Here is a 15,273-nt window from a genome sequence, read left to right on the forward strand (position 1 = left end):
GTGATGGTATATTTATTGAATACATTTGATATTTTTTATATCTAATATACTTGTGTATTATATTCTGGTAGGCCAGTATTTCATGCTGCCGCACCTATATTAGTGACGATTAGCACTCTTTAATATTTACACAGGCAGAGAAATATTGTTCTGATTGTATTTCTAAGTTTCCCCTTTTTCCTCTGCCTGTTATAGTTTCAGGGGCACCCTTCTGTGTGAGTGGTTTATCTCTGTGAAAGTAAACTGTACCCCGTTACCAGAGATTATAGTACAGGGATGCATTCCTTGGAGAATATAGCATATAGATATTCTATCAATGTGGTGATATACACTTAGTAGTTACCCAATGAGAGTGATAATCCACTAATGCAAACTTGTATTTGAGATGTACATTAAAAAAATGTATTGATCCTATGATGTCCAAACCTAGATTTTCCCAAGGTTTGGTGGGGACCTCGACTCGTATAAGGGCACATTTATCTATGATCTGAGATTTGTCACTGGCACAGCAGGCTAAGCAGTCCTTAACTTTTTCTTCTACCATGGAGTCCATGTATATTACCCGGTAATCATTCCAGATCTTGCTTTTGGTCATACTACGTCCCAGGTGACTCTCATGGGCAACATCAATAATGCAATCCTTCATGTTGCTAGGGAGTACAATTTTTGGGAATCTTAGGATCATATTTCTAGCCTAGAAACACACCAGTGCATCCTTGAGAGTCCTTGATGCAAATGATATGATCCGTTCCATCAATAATTTGAGTAAGAGACACGCTTAAACCTCTCCTACTAGCATCCATAGTCAAGAAGTTCTTAGCTTTTACCTCAAACATGCCGTAATGAGGGGCACTAGAGATTGCTTCTTTTATTTGGTCAAAATCAAATTTGCATTGACTGCTCCACTCAAAAGGAACTCCTTATTTTTGGTAAGGCTATCATAGAGTGGACCTGCTCTGAAAAGTTAGGGATATCTTTGGACATATAGTCTACTAACCCCAAGAAAGATTTGAGTTCCTCCTTGTAAGATGCTGTAGGTGCTAGTTTGATAGGGTTTTCCAGTCTAAACTTAGGCTTAAAGGCTTCTTCAGAAATGTTGTGTTCCAGGTATTCAATCGATTCAGCCCCAATCTTGCATTTTTCTAGCTGTATGGTGTTGGACTTGGGCCTTTTTGGCAGGTTCACCCCTGAACTTTTTGCCTTTAGCCTCTGGCATAGTGGTAGTGATTTTAGGCCCCTCACACTTTAGCACTGTTGCCCAGTGTAAAGTGCGTGCGCACTCTGAGTACGTGTGGTGAGATCGGCCTGCCCTCCCATAGGAATGCATGGGGGATATGGGTGTCCATGGTAATTCCTGATATGAGAGGAGTGCAGGGTCAAGTTGAGTATGTGCGAACTTGTGAGAATAAATTCTGCGCAATATTGTGTGCAGATTTATTGTGGTTAGTTTAGAAATGCCACTTTTAAAAGTTGGTATTTCTGTGTGCTGTGTGATGTGAATTGCCTGTCTGGCTTGTGAGTGACAGGTGCTGGATGATGTGGCTGGCTCCAGGATGAGTCTGCCCAGTGGTGAATAGGGAGATCTGCATGTAGATGGGAGGGAGGATTTGCACCTGGGACCTGAATAGGGCTGGGCCTTCCCTCCACAATACTGGCTCCACCTCCTGTGGTGCGTCTGATGTCCCTGGCCAGTCCTGTGAAAAGGAGAGAGGAGCTGAGCAAAACAAAGTGCTCCTGAACCAGTTGTATCTGGTTCGCCCATGCCCTGCACTCTTAAGACAAAGGATTTTGTGGTATAAATATAGGGGCTGTGACCTCATCTAAATGTTCACGTTTTTGGACTTGAATCTGCCAGAGGTGTGCTGCTGCTGGGGCCCAGGGGAGGGCTTGCCTCCTAGGGCTCTGCCCTGCCCCTGGATGCCTAGAGGACTTCTTTTTGGGACCTTTCTGCCCTGCTTTGATTCCAGGACCCTAAAGAGATTTTGGCAACCCTTTTGCGCCCTGGGAGCGCTGTGCTCATTTACTTTGTTAGCCCTGTAGGAGGGAATCCCCAGCCTAGGGATTCCCCCTCGAAACCTGCAATGCAGGTGCCCCCCCCCGCTTATTTTTGGGATTTCAGTGCGCAGGTGCCCTCCTTGCGTCTTCATTTTTTTGTAACTTTTTTTGAGTCTAATGCGGGTGCCCACTCTGCTTATTTGATTTGCAATGCGGGTGCCCACCCTGCTAGCTAGGGGGCCGCTCCAACGTGGCCACCATTTGTTTAAAGTCCCCGTGAGGCATATTTACTTTAAGGGCCATAATTGCTTAAAGGGCCATGACTGTTAAAAGGGCCAGAGGGGCCTATGTTCTTTCCCACGTTTGCCCTCATCATTCCAGAGCCTCCGTGGCTTCAAAAGGGGCATAGTGGTTTCAGAGCCTAGATGGCTCCAACGTTTCGGCCCCATCATTTCTAGAGCCCGTGCATGGCTCTAACGTCTTGCATATTGTTTCAAGGGCCATTGAGAGCCCATGCCGTATTTTTACCTGCCACAGCTGCACAGCAAGTAGTGGGCAGCTGCATCGTTTAGGTCTTTCTTTCTTTAGGGGGACATGATGAAGTTAGGAGTGAGACGCACTCCTTCGCCCCCATCTATTCACAGCTGCGCAGCACTAAGTGCCAGCTGCAACGTTTAGGTTTGCACAAAGTGCGCACCCTTGAATGTCACTGCATTGGCAGCGTGCCCTGACTTTGGACAGAGGGCATTTGAGCCCCTTAGAGATGGCCAGTTGGCCAGGGGGACTATTAGGTTTATAGGGCGCCAGGCCCTAGTGTGATTTATATAGGTGCTGGAAAATGCAATGTCTACAGTATGTTTTATGCACCCTGATTTATGCTTATAGATGTGATTGTGTGATTATTAGGTTTTACCTACTGTCATATGTTTTATTTGATTCTCTACTGTGGTCTAGGTTTGATTTATTCCCTACTACGGTTTATGTTAGTGAGTTTATTTCCTAATGTGAGTTATGTTTTGGAGATTATGGTCTACTATGTTTAGGCTTATGAGGTTGGCACAGAATAGATTTCTCGCCTTATTTGATACTGTGCATGATATGATTTATGTTACAGGTTGACTCTGAGTATAGTGTCTGCCAGTGATTACTGGTTGTGTTCTGACTGTTACTTTTTTTACCAAGTGATGATTCTGACAGTGGCCCACGTGGCCCTGTCATGTGTAAATAATCCCCTGTAAATATTGCCCGTGCCAGTTGGCACAGTGTATATTGTGTGATTACCATCTAATGTGTTTTATGATAATACAAAGGCTATTTTTATATATAACCTTGTGTGGAGTTCCTTTTGTGGTGTGCCTAGTATGTTGTTACTGTGTGTGTTGTGCAAATGCTTTACACATCGCCACCGGGATAAGTCTAACTGCTCATGCCAAGCTACCAAGGGGGTGAGCAGGGGTTATCTTTGGCGTGTAACTCCCTTCCCCTGGCTAGAGTGGTGGTCTCTGCCTGGCTTTGGTGCAAGCCTTAGCCAACCAGAGATCCCCATTTCTAACATATGGTGAATCAAAATGTACTTAGTGTGCCTAGCACTTCTTCTAGGATTTCATTGTGTTCCTCTTGGCAATTGACATAAATGTAAATGTCATCCTGAAAACAGAGGACCTTATGGGTCCCCTGCAGTATGTGCTGCATTATTTTCTGGAACAGAGCAGCGGATACTAACCCAAATGGCATTCGCCAGAATTGGTATGCGCCAAGGGGAGTTGAAAACAACATTAAGGTCTTAGAATCTCTGTGAAGAGCTACCTTGGGGTAGGCAGACGAAGGTTCTATTACACAGAAATAGCTTGCTCCTTGAATGATGCTCCACATTTCATTATTGTTTGGTAGAGGGTGCCTGTATATCCAAATATTTGTGTTTAGATCTCTTCAATCAATGCATAAACACATATTCTCACCCCCTTCTTTAGAGGGGATTACAATAGGGGCCAACCATTCAGCAGATAAAATCTTCCAAATCACCCCTGAATTTTTTAATTTGTCTAATTCTATTTTGAGAGGGTCCCTCATGACTAAAGGAATCGGACACACTTTATTTATAAATGGCATTCGTTTTAAGCTTCATCTTGTGGAGAAAATTTTTGAGTAATACTAACTTACTTGTGAAGACATCTGGAAATGTCTTACATATTGGTAAACATAAACAAGAACTTCTCCAAAACACTTCATATATTGGAATTAACCCTGGGCAAAGCACTCCTCTATCCTAGCATAGTTTGCGAAGTTTGCACTATTTTGCACTACGCGAACTGCACGTGGCACAGTGCAAACACGCGAAGCATAGCGTAGCGTAGCTTAGTGCAGTGGTCATTTTTTGCTTGCTTGCGGTCCTCAACGTCAAGTTGGCCACTGCGAGCAAGCAAAATGACATCCCGGCGAGACTTATTCCTCGTTCGCAATCAGCAACATCAAGTTGCAGATCGCAAGCATGGAAAATAAACCTCCAAGCGAGATTCTCAACGCGGAGAGGTCAGGTTTCTCATTGCGAGTGGTCGCGTATGCTCGCGACCGCTCATGATGAGAAACTACCAGTCCGCGTTGAGAAAGCTGCCGCCTGACTAAAAATCTACTCGAGCGGCAGAAAACTACAGCTCGCACTGTGCAAGATGTCGTTTTCAATGATTACACAGTGCTTGATGCTTGTCCGCACTGTGCAATCATTGAAAACAGCATCTTGCACAGTGCGAACAGGGTACTCGCAGTTCGTGTAGTGTTACATGTAGCTCGCATAGTGCGAAGTGCACTTTGCGTAGCTTCGCGTATCGCTACTTCGCGAACTACGCCCAGCCCTAGGAATACAACATGTCTATAACATTCAAAAGGCCATGAACCAGACCGGTGGTTTTTGAAAATTAGTTATCTAACATATAAAAATGTTATCATAATTTATTCATCTTTTTTTAATAAGAACATCATAATGTTTTTTTAAAACATGGGAAATAGTGCATACAATAGAATAGTTGTATGCATTCAATTGGTGAGCACCGGCAAGTAAATGACAACAATACAATAATGCACATACATATGAAGCACATAATATATTGCAGTGCAAAAATAACCTACATTAATCAAAAGACTATACAAAACAATTATACAGACAAAAAACATTTAGCATACAGAAAAAAACATCAACATGAGACAAAATGATTGCTCATTGTATAGATGTATACGGTGTGATAAATACCATATTTAATGAACAGAAATGCCAGACGTGCATTTCAGAGGTAAACAGTAGATGGAATAAACCTTCATCAGGGTGCTGTCTGTTGGATAAGTTCAGTGGCAGGAGGCCATCCACTCAAAGTATAATCACACTGAGCTGAAGACTATACAAGGGGCTCACAAGGTTCACAACCACTGGTTGTGAATAGGAGATCACAGGGATGGAAGAACACTGTGCTACAAACAAATTAATGGTGTGGCATCCACATCTCTAATGTGTATAACTAGAGTGCCACCGGAACTATAAAACGTTTAGTCATACTGAGAAAAAGGAAAGAGCAACAATTTCTCAAAAAGCCGATATACTAGATCAGCCGAGAGTGATCCCAACAGATATGATCAATTGAGGCTGAGTTTAGAAAGGTCCGAGTCTGGAGACCTGATGATAAATGGAAACTCCTCCTGGCCTAACAGGGGCCTGTGAAATGTTTTACATATTTCCATGCCCATGACGAACCTGTCAACTAAACTGGCTTGCTCAATGGTATTGGGATCCAACGTGATCCCTAAGTCTTTCCGATGATTCCAACCTAGGAGATTGGACCCATGTTTGGAAATGAACACTTTACCCACAGTGGTCCTGTCTTTGACGGTTATACACATAAATAAGATCACTGCCAACGGAATGGCATCTTTATTGTAAGCTTCAGGGTTCACATTGGAGGGAAGGAAGGTGTATTTCTTAATAGGGAATTTCTCTTTAAACAAAGAATCATTTATGAAGATGTAAGGGGAGAAGGAATCTGCAAAAACCCTGAATGCAACTCCATCTAGAGCTTTGTCACACACAAGATATCTTAAGTCAGCATTTGAAATTCCATCACAAACTTGAAATGCAATACTTTTCTTTTCTACAATTTAATCATTGACAATGCGAGTGACTTTTTTACTAATATATTTACAAACTTTTGTAAAGTGTCCTTTCTTGTTGCACTTTCTACATGTTGCCCCTTTTACTGGATACCTGGTTTATTTGCTTTGTAGCTGGTGTTCCCACATCTATAACATCTCAATCTTTCATCCTCCAATTTCTGTTTAGGTACAACAGAAGAGCTTACTTTAGTTTTCTCTCCTTTCTCTACAATGTTACGTTGTTGTCCATTACTAACTTTGTATCTAGAGATTCTCTCACCTCTTTCATACAGAATCTATATGTTCTATACTTTTAACTATAATTATGTCTTGGTTAAAAGCTGGATTTTCAGCTAGCAGTTTCTCTTGAACCTTGTTATCCCTTGTGCACTTCGTGCATCTTACTAGTTGGTCTCTTATAAGTGAATCAGTTAGTGACCCAAATTCATATATAACAGATAACCCTCTAAGAGCAGCAATGTCATTGATCACCTTATCATTCTTCCCTTGTGATCTAGAAAATGATTTGTCTTTCTAAAAGAATGTTAATTTTTTCTCCAAATTGATCTTCCAGTTTCTTAAGCGTAATTTCTCCTCCAATGGTAATCAGATAAGACTCGAATAACAGTAACCACCTCTTCCACAGGATATAGGAATGGTGGAGGTTGAGACATTGCAAAGCAAGCCATGAAACAATTATATTAGAACAATGGAGTAACTGACAAAACAGACCAATAATTCTTGTAATACTAAGAAGGAGAAGAAGATGCAAAGTCACATATATTAGTATGATCAGTGAATAAAGTTTGTATGGCAAATATAGATCAGGCTAATTTCGAGGTACAAAATTAGTTATCAAATGGGGGGGTGATGAATCAACTGATCCTTTCATACCTTCTCTTCCTGTCTCAAAGGGCAAAGTAAGCTCACTCTACCCCAACAAAAGAACATTTACAACTCGGACTCTGAGTGATCATATTTTAATGATCTTGTTACATTATGTTTTTGTGTTCATTTTTAACATGTCCATGTACTTTTCATTTAAAAAACACAAGATTGAATGTCTATCAGATGTTCAGTAATTTAGCATTTTTAACACTCAATGACCCAGCTATTGACAGACTCTCTGAAAAATCATGCTCCTGCGCATAGCACTTAAAAAAAAACATGAGCACAGACAGACTCTCTTCACAAACACACTTTAAAAACTCAAGCGAAAAAGTTTACAGGATCTTCTGTCGCTTTAACATTTGAGATCGTTTTTTACTTACAGACTCTTAACCAAATATGTCCTAGATTTAAGTACTTAAAGGGATAATCAGAAAAGAATCATATGATTTTCCACATTTAAACACTTTCAATATCAGCATTTTAATATAAGCATTTAAAAAAAACACAATAGAGAAAGTCCACATGATCTTCCGTACTTGAGCAACTTTAGCATTCCATGACCTCTTGGCACTGACAGACCAGTGTTTACTTTATAAAAAAAAATATACACGTTCAAGGGCCCTCGTCAGGAGGCCACTGCAGCTTGCACCACCCATTGCCCCTGATAGCACTGCCAAAAATGGTCCCCACACAACAACTAACCCTCATACTCTTACAAGTGTGAACATTCTGACTATTTCAGGCCCCCCCAAAGCTATAAGAATGGCTTGGGCGGCATGTATTAGTCATTTTTATTGTATATTGAATTAATAAACTACTATTCTATTGCTTACCTCTAAATTAGACAAACAGCATCACCATGTTTCACAAGTGGCAGTGTTTACAATTAATTGCTAATGTTGATTACCGGGAACTACTGGCTCAACTTAAGCACTGTGACAGACTCCTTGCAAAAATATGTCCCAGAACCAAGCACTTCTTTTTCTACGAATCAGTTATTCCTTTAATTATATATCAGTGACACTTTGTTTTGTTTTCTTTTTCTGAATGCATGTAACAGTCTTTAGTGACTCTGCATGAATAATTAATAAACTTGAACTTAAACTTGGGGAAAGATATTTGTTTTTCCAACAAGTTGGGAACCTATGGAGTATATCATCTTGCTTGACCTCAGTGCCACTTGTGACACTGTTGATCATAACATCCTTTTTTCAGGATATTATTCTTGTTCTGGACACTATACCAAGAGGTAGAGCCCCAGGACAGGATAGCATACCAGCTGATATTTTCTTGGAGGATAAGAAAAAATGGTTTAAGTACTTCCTTAGATTGGCAAACGCCATATCACTCACAGCCCCCATCCCTGAATCTTGGAAGGTAGCTGAAGTAATTACTATCTATAAAAAAGTGACAGAGACCTGTCTGCTTACTATAGGCCTATCAGCTTGATTGACAGTGCCCAAACAAATCTTTGCGTGACTGGTCTTGGCCAAGACTCAGGAGTGGATGAATGAAAAAAAATATCCTAAGACCATCGCAAGCTGGGTTCCATAGGAAAATAAGCACGATAGACCAGGCCTCTTGCCTTCTGCTTTTATATTCGAGGACAGTGGTGATAGGAGGAAGAGTTATGCACAATGCCGGGGTCAATCTAAAATCAGCTTTGAACTTGTCCCCCACAAGAAACTAAGGCAGGTATTATATGAAATTGATTTGCTGATGGATTTGCTAAACCTGTTGATTTGCTTGCATGAGAGAAATGTTGCTGAGTTTGTTGGGGGATTCATCAACAAAGGTGATCACTAAGTGTATGTGTTGGCCCCCACACTCTTTTCTTTATTTCTTAATGATATTGCCCTTTTCCTATCTTCTGTTACTACAGATGTACCTACATTGGCCAGTTTACAAATGCCCATATTGTTGTTCGGGGGCTACACTTTGATAACCTCTAAGGCACATAGTGACTTACCAGCGCTACTCCACTTTGAGGGCTTTTGTAACTCTCGCAGATTAGAGATGAACACTGCAAAGACCAAGCTTATGTTGTTCAACCAACACAGATCTTTCAAAGGTAGAGTAATGTTGGGTGGTATCCCACTTGAGAGGGCAGGGGTCCTCAGATATGTGGGTGTTACTCTAGCTGCATCAATGTTGTGGAAATTTCATTTGGACTTATTATCCCTCAAGCATAGGCATTTAATGGTAGCCATACCTAAAGAACAGAATAGTTCATTTAGCCAATCAACTGCCCCAGCCTTACAGATGTATGATGCAAAAGCTTTGGGTTCAGACATATATGGCTCTGAATTATGGGGATTTCAGGTTTCAATGATCTATCCAAATAAAGGAACAAGTTCCCAAGTAGCCTAGTCTGTCTCACCCCCAGTATCCTGACTAAACCATGGATGTACGATATGGATAGGAAGGCAATAGTTAACAAAGTAATATTGTACCTGTTCTTATTTTTGGAGAAGGTCATGGGCAAATCCAGAACTAGTCCATTATGCTGATGCGCTGGAGAATGTAGTGAGTGCAGATTGTTATATTGTGTGACTCCAGCAAATCAAAAAATTGTGACCAGCCATTGGATTAGGAAAGCTATAATAATAATTCATATTTATAAAGCACAACTATATCACTCCTCAAGGTGCTGTGGGCCATCGGGGATATTGAGTGAGCTATTGCCCAGAGTCACATGATGCTGAGTTGCCACAAGGGATCAAACTGCAGGCCCCTGTCTCCAGAGTCAGCTGCTCAAGCGGCTGCGTCACCTCTCTCTCAGTATGGAAAGATCATTCTGGTGAACAATTACCTTCAGCATAATTTCTGAAAACTAAATACTGGTCTTGACTTACCCAGATGAGTTCCCGGAGACAGTAAGCTCTTCACTGACTGGGAGATTTCTTGATTTAAAAAACTGTAGACTCTTGGAACCATATTGGAGCATTATTACCCTGCCCTTGGACAGGAAACTATACTTTCAATTCCACTAAAATTGTTCACTAGCAAATGGACCTTGACTAAGAGCCTGTTGTGCCCTGCCTGCATGCCTTCAGAAAAAACAACTGCAGTAGTCATGTTTGTCTGATCGGGCTATGATAACTTGGTCAGAAATGGATAAAGCCAATATGTCAGCTATTGGGCACACAAAGCAGTTGTACAGCACTTAGGATCTTAAGATCAGATCCCCGCCCACGGTATGCCTGCTCTATAGCCAAGTTTTTAGGTCGCATTTGGATACCAAGATCCAAGTTGCCTACTTTATAGCACACTCAGATTGACTGCGATTTACCCCCCCCCCCCAATTATTTCCTCCTTAGCAGCATTGAGGCATTTACATGTTCCCTTAGATCTCAGCCCCAGGATTATTCTTTTACTAAGGTGTCACATTGTCTGTTAAAAGCTCATAGATCCTGTCTTGCGCCATGTAATGTGCTTGATTTATGACGGATTATATTATATGTACTTTGTACTTATACATATATGTTGGTTTAATCATTCATATTTGTATTACTGTGTAGCATCATACATTTATACATTTATTAAATGTTTTAGGTCGGTGTTAGATGATGTAATTTGAAATGTATATTCTAACACCTCCTTTTTTCCATGTTGTGATGCTTTGTTCTTTTAAGTGACTTTATTGCCAATTGTATTCTTGTTGGTATTAGTATTGCTTTTATATGTTTTATGTATGTCTGTATTCTCTGCTTTTATGCCCTAGTACAGAAATAAAGCTATTTTGAAATGAAATGAATTTTAGTTATAAGGTAAAAAAATAAATAAGTAAAAGTGCTAATTGGGCATGTAATACTGTAATGTTAATGTAGAATGCTAAGGAAATACATGTAGTGCTCAAATATCTGTGTACGTATCTCCCTTTCAACATTTAAATAAAGGAAGTCCTATGACAAGCATAGAAAATGTGAGGAATAATGAGGAGATTGTAATTAAATTGACGTTGCAGAGGCTCGACACTTCTCTGAGAAGAGATACCAAGAACTGCTCACCACAGGTTCTAAATACAAAGTCACAGATGAAATGAAGCCATCAAAGTCAATATATTTCTCTGCTGAGGTCTCTTCATAAAAAGTAGAATGCAGAGCAACATGCCAGGACTCTCCTGGGTTATGTGAGGAGATGGGTCCTCGCCGGTCAATTCTTCATGATATGCATGTAAGGAGGCGTAGAACTTGACAGATTCCCCGACCAAAGGCAAGAAACACCACCCCTCACGAAGAGAAAGCAACCCTTGCCAATGGGCCCATTGACACCTGACCCCACCTCCTTCCAACTCCTCCTCATGTGGGCGGACCTAACACTGCACTCTGAAGTGGAAAGCATACATCAGTGGCTCTGATGAGCCTGTTTCCACCTCTCCCTCATCAAGGCATGCCTCAGAAAACCGGAACCACAAGGCTCACTACCCAGTGAAAGAGACGGATACAAAGGCAGGGAGCTGGACTCCAATCCGGAGGTAGCTGTGTATGCGTTATAGCAGACACAAGGATGTCAGAGGACTGCAACAATGAAGGGTAAGGGCAATCCTTCACAAAGTATAGTTAGTCTGTCAATAGCATAGAATGAAGTGCGCAAAGGAATCCAGTTCTTTGTAAGGATTCGGCAGTAGAAGTGAGCATAAACAGATGGGAGAACTCCAGACTGCCCCCAGCCCAGCTATCTCCTACTCTTTGCCAATTTGTTAAAGGAAATCCACAAGGAGAAGATATAGCTTTGAGTCTTTATTATAAAACAGACATCTCCGACACAACGGTAACTGCCTACCTTTCGCCCTTCACCAACATTCTTATGTGAGCTTCACATCAACATTCTGAACTGTGAATGGAACACAACAGAGGAAGGTAGAATAGAGGGGGATAAAATGGGGGAAAGAGGCACAAGGAAATGTCCCATTCCAGAAAAGGATTACAACAGATCTTACCTGCCAGGGTTTAATATTCTGGAGGGCAACACATGTGCTGTTGGCAAAAAGACCTTCTCCAGGCACACATGACTGCATGCGAAGTAGTGCATGAGCCACTGCATAGACGGCATTGTAAACGTTGTAAGTAAACCTCAGGTCTGAGTCATCTGGGTATTGGCTGTTTGATGGCTCCATCTTTTCATAACCTGAGCAGAGGAATTTTCCTGTAATGTTTGTGGTATTATCCATAGTTAATGTATTTCCTGGATTAGGCCATTGGCAACCAAATGCTGCTTCCCAAAACCGTTGCACAAACATATCATTTGGTGAATTAAGAGGATTAACCTTCAAGAGGTGCTCTGTAAATCCTGGCATGTGTCCCTCATGAATGGCAAATCCAAGGGTGCCACTAAAAGAGCTGGCAATCTCCTTAGGTATGTAAGTAGGCATGGACCAGGCTTCACTGCCTATCCATGTCTTCCCGCTAATCTCTAGCCTTGCATACTCAATCATTAAGTACTTCAGGAATGTTGCAGATGTGAAACTAAGAACAACTTTAGCTGATGAGCCTTTGATCACTTCCAAGATGCGGTTGATTTTCAGGATTGATGTGAAGTTAGGATCCGGTAGGGTCTCATGGAAAGCAATACAGATTCCAGCTGTTTCAAGGTCCTTCTTCAGGATATGGGAAGCCTGGAATCCATAGTCATCATCGCTGATCAATATACCCACCCAGGTCCAACCAAAGTGTAATAAGAGCTGGGCAATCCCATGAGCCTGATAATCATTGCTTGGAATAGTCCTGAGAAAAGATGGAAACTGTTTTTTGTCACTGAACTGGGAATTGGAAGTAGAATAGCTGACCTGCAAAAATACGTTTTTTATTATTATTTGGTATAAAGCATAACTTTAGAAGTTTCCTAGTGCCCCTATTTGTTGTGTCAAAGGAAAATCATAGTGATGTCAATTAAGCTTTACCTGGTTGCCCTTGTACCTGCAATTGCACCCATAGGACTCTTGTATCTCTCATGAAATTTTACTCTCAAATCTAAGGACTCTGTTATGCTCCACACTTCACTTGCCATAAAAAGCAATGTACCTATGGTTGGAATTCTGCTGCACAGTAATTGTTTACAGAGACACCATCTAGGAGTTTCAAAAAACGTAACTGTGTCCTTTCTTCTCCTCTTTCCAAATGTTCTCTTTCTCTATTGAATTGCAAACTGCTATTACAGGCAGTTCCCCAGCACGTTGGCCAGCACACAAACAGTTTGCACAAACAGCTTGCACAGCATTCAAGTGCTTGTGCGTGCACAGTTTTATTTGTAGCACCTAAGAATATTGGGCCAGATTCACAGAACTAACTCACTACAAAATCCTAAACTTACTACCATTTTGGTATTCACAGAATGCACTTACTCATTTTGGTATTCACAGAAGGCACTTACTCATTGATGAGTAAGTGCCTTCTGTGGATCCCAAAATGAGTAAGTTACTCAAAATGAGTAAGTTACTCAAAATGAGTAGGTCACTCATTTTGGTATTCACAGAAGGCACTTACTCATTAATGAGTAAGTGCCTTTCGGTATAATACCAAAATGAGTAAGTGCATTCTGTGAATACCAAAATAAATAGGTGCAATATGTGAATACCAAAATGGTAGTAAGTTTAGGATTGTGTAGTAAGTTAGTTCTGTGAATCGGGCCGGCCCATTATGTGCTATCTTTCATTATGGTGCATTATTAAGTTTGAGATGAATTGGTGATTAAACGGGGAAGTGAATATTACTGAGATCTTCTATTGTAATTCATTTTACACTAGTATGGGTTATTACATTCAAATTAATCTGATGTAAATCTAATATATATACTTTTAGATCTTTTATTATTGTGCCATCGTTCTACTATTATTAACCATTCATTTATTTAAAGGGGACCTTGAATTATTTCAATAATGTTATTATTGTTTTTTATTAACCATGCCCTTTCCACTCTGTTATTTACCTTTACACTTCCGTATAATGTACCTTCAAGTTTACCTTACCTATATTCATCTATATTTAATAGGGGTGGGTGATAAATTCTGCTTTGCCTGTAGGGTGTGTGGAGGTTTGCTCACTGCTTGTTACATTTGTAACACAGAGTTATGGAAAAGCTCCACCAACAACCGCATGGCAGAATTTTTTCATGTGCGTGGCTCTCCAATAGTAAATTGGCAGGCAAGAATTGGTGTTCCATAGAGATATATCCTCAACGTGGGGTGTTGCGACCGTTCCCAATGAGAAGGCTCCTGCTGAGTAGAAAATGTACTTGATCAGTAACAAAGAAGCAGCGCCTACTGGTGCTTCGTGTGGTGCCAATTGCATTAATTGTGCAGTGCAGTGCGGAACAAGCTCCCGACACTGAAAATCAACGCAATCAACATGGCGTAGAATCTCACAGAGTTTAGGAGTGGGTGTAATTTATGTAATTTCACTCCGCTGTATTCCATGGAGCTACAATAAAACTCCAAGAGATTCTGTGGAGTTACATGATCATGCTGAATCGGTTTGTCTTGCTGCACATGCTGATTTTTAGCTGCAGGAGCTTGTTCTGTGCTGCATAATCAGCACAGACTGCATTACGTGGCATGCCAGAGGGCACTCCGTCTTTGAGCTTTCTCACACAAATAGTCGCAACCACCCATGATCGCCCATGTTGGAAAAAATCTTACTCTGAGATGCCAATTCTCACTCGCCAACTTTCGGAAGCCGAACGCAAAACTCCTCTAACCCCACAGGCGGAGCAGAAATTATTGCCCACCCCTGGTTGACATGAAACTCATTGGAACTCCACCCCTAAATTCAGAAGCCCCTTCCTGGTATTGCAGGAAGCGTTTTGCTGTCTTGAGCACCTCAAGCTACTTGAGAGTCACCATTCAGAACTAAACATTTTCTTACTTGCCCTATGATCTGTGTTACTTTGTTGTGACAGTGGTCCCTTTAATATGCTACACAATGGCCTTGACTATGAGTTTGGTGGTAAATACAACCAAAGTTGCACATACTTGTGATACCACAGGTTTCGATAAATAACATGCTGCAAACAGCACTGATTATGAGCTCTTACTGTGTACACTGGAATCACTATTTAGTGCATGTGTTAAACAGCGAATGTGTGTTATTTAGCGCATATGGTAACTACTCAATGTGTTATATAGGGCATGTGCTAAATGCCTTACCCATTGAAGAGTACATGCATAACACATTGAGAAGTGGCCATTTTCAGGCACTGAAAGCTACTGGAGTATGGAAATGAAATCCTAGAGAACAGAAACACGCAAAAGAACCT

General features: G+C 41.1%; 1 protein-coding gene across 1 annotated transcript in view; it reads right to left on the reverse strand.

Moving 5' to 3' along the window:
* The window catches only part of LOC144798907 (vomeronasal type-2 receptor 26-like), a 106,984-nt gene that overhangs the window by 18,559 nt on the left and 73,152 nt on the right, over window positions 1-15,273 (reverse strand). Inside the window, exon 2 of the mRNA XM_078670008.1 lies at window positions 12,720-12,808. Within this exon, the coding sequence (XP_078526134.1) occupies window positions 12,720-12,808 (89 nt within the window). The remainder of the gene's footprint in view (window positions 1-12,719; window positions 12,809-15,273) is intronic.

The sequence above is a fragment of the Lissotriton helveticus genome, chromosome 12 (assembly GCF_964261635.1).
Source record: "Lissotriton helveticus chromosome 12, aLisHel1.1, whole genome shotgun sequence".
Classification (NCBI taxonomy): Eukaryota; Metazoa; Chordata; class Amphibia; order Caudata; family Salamandridae; genus Lissotriton; species Lissotriton helveticus.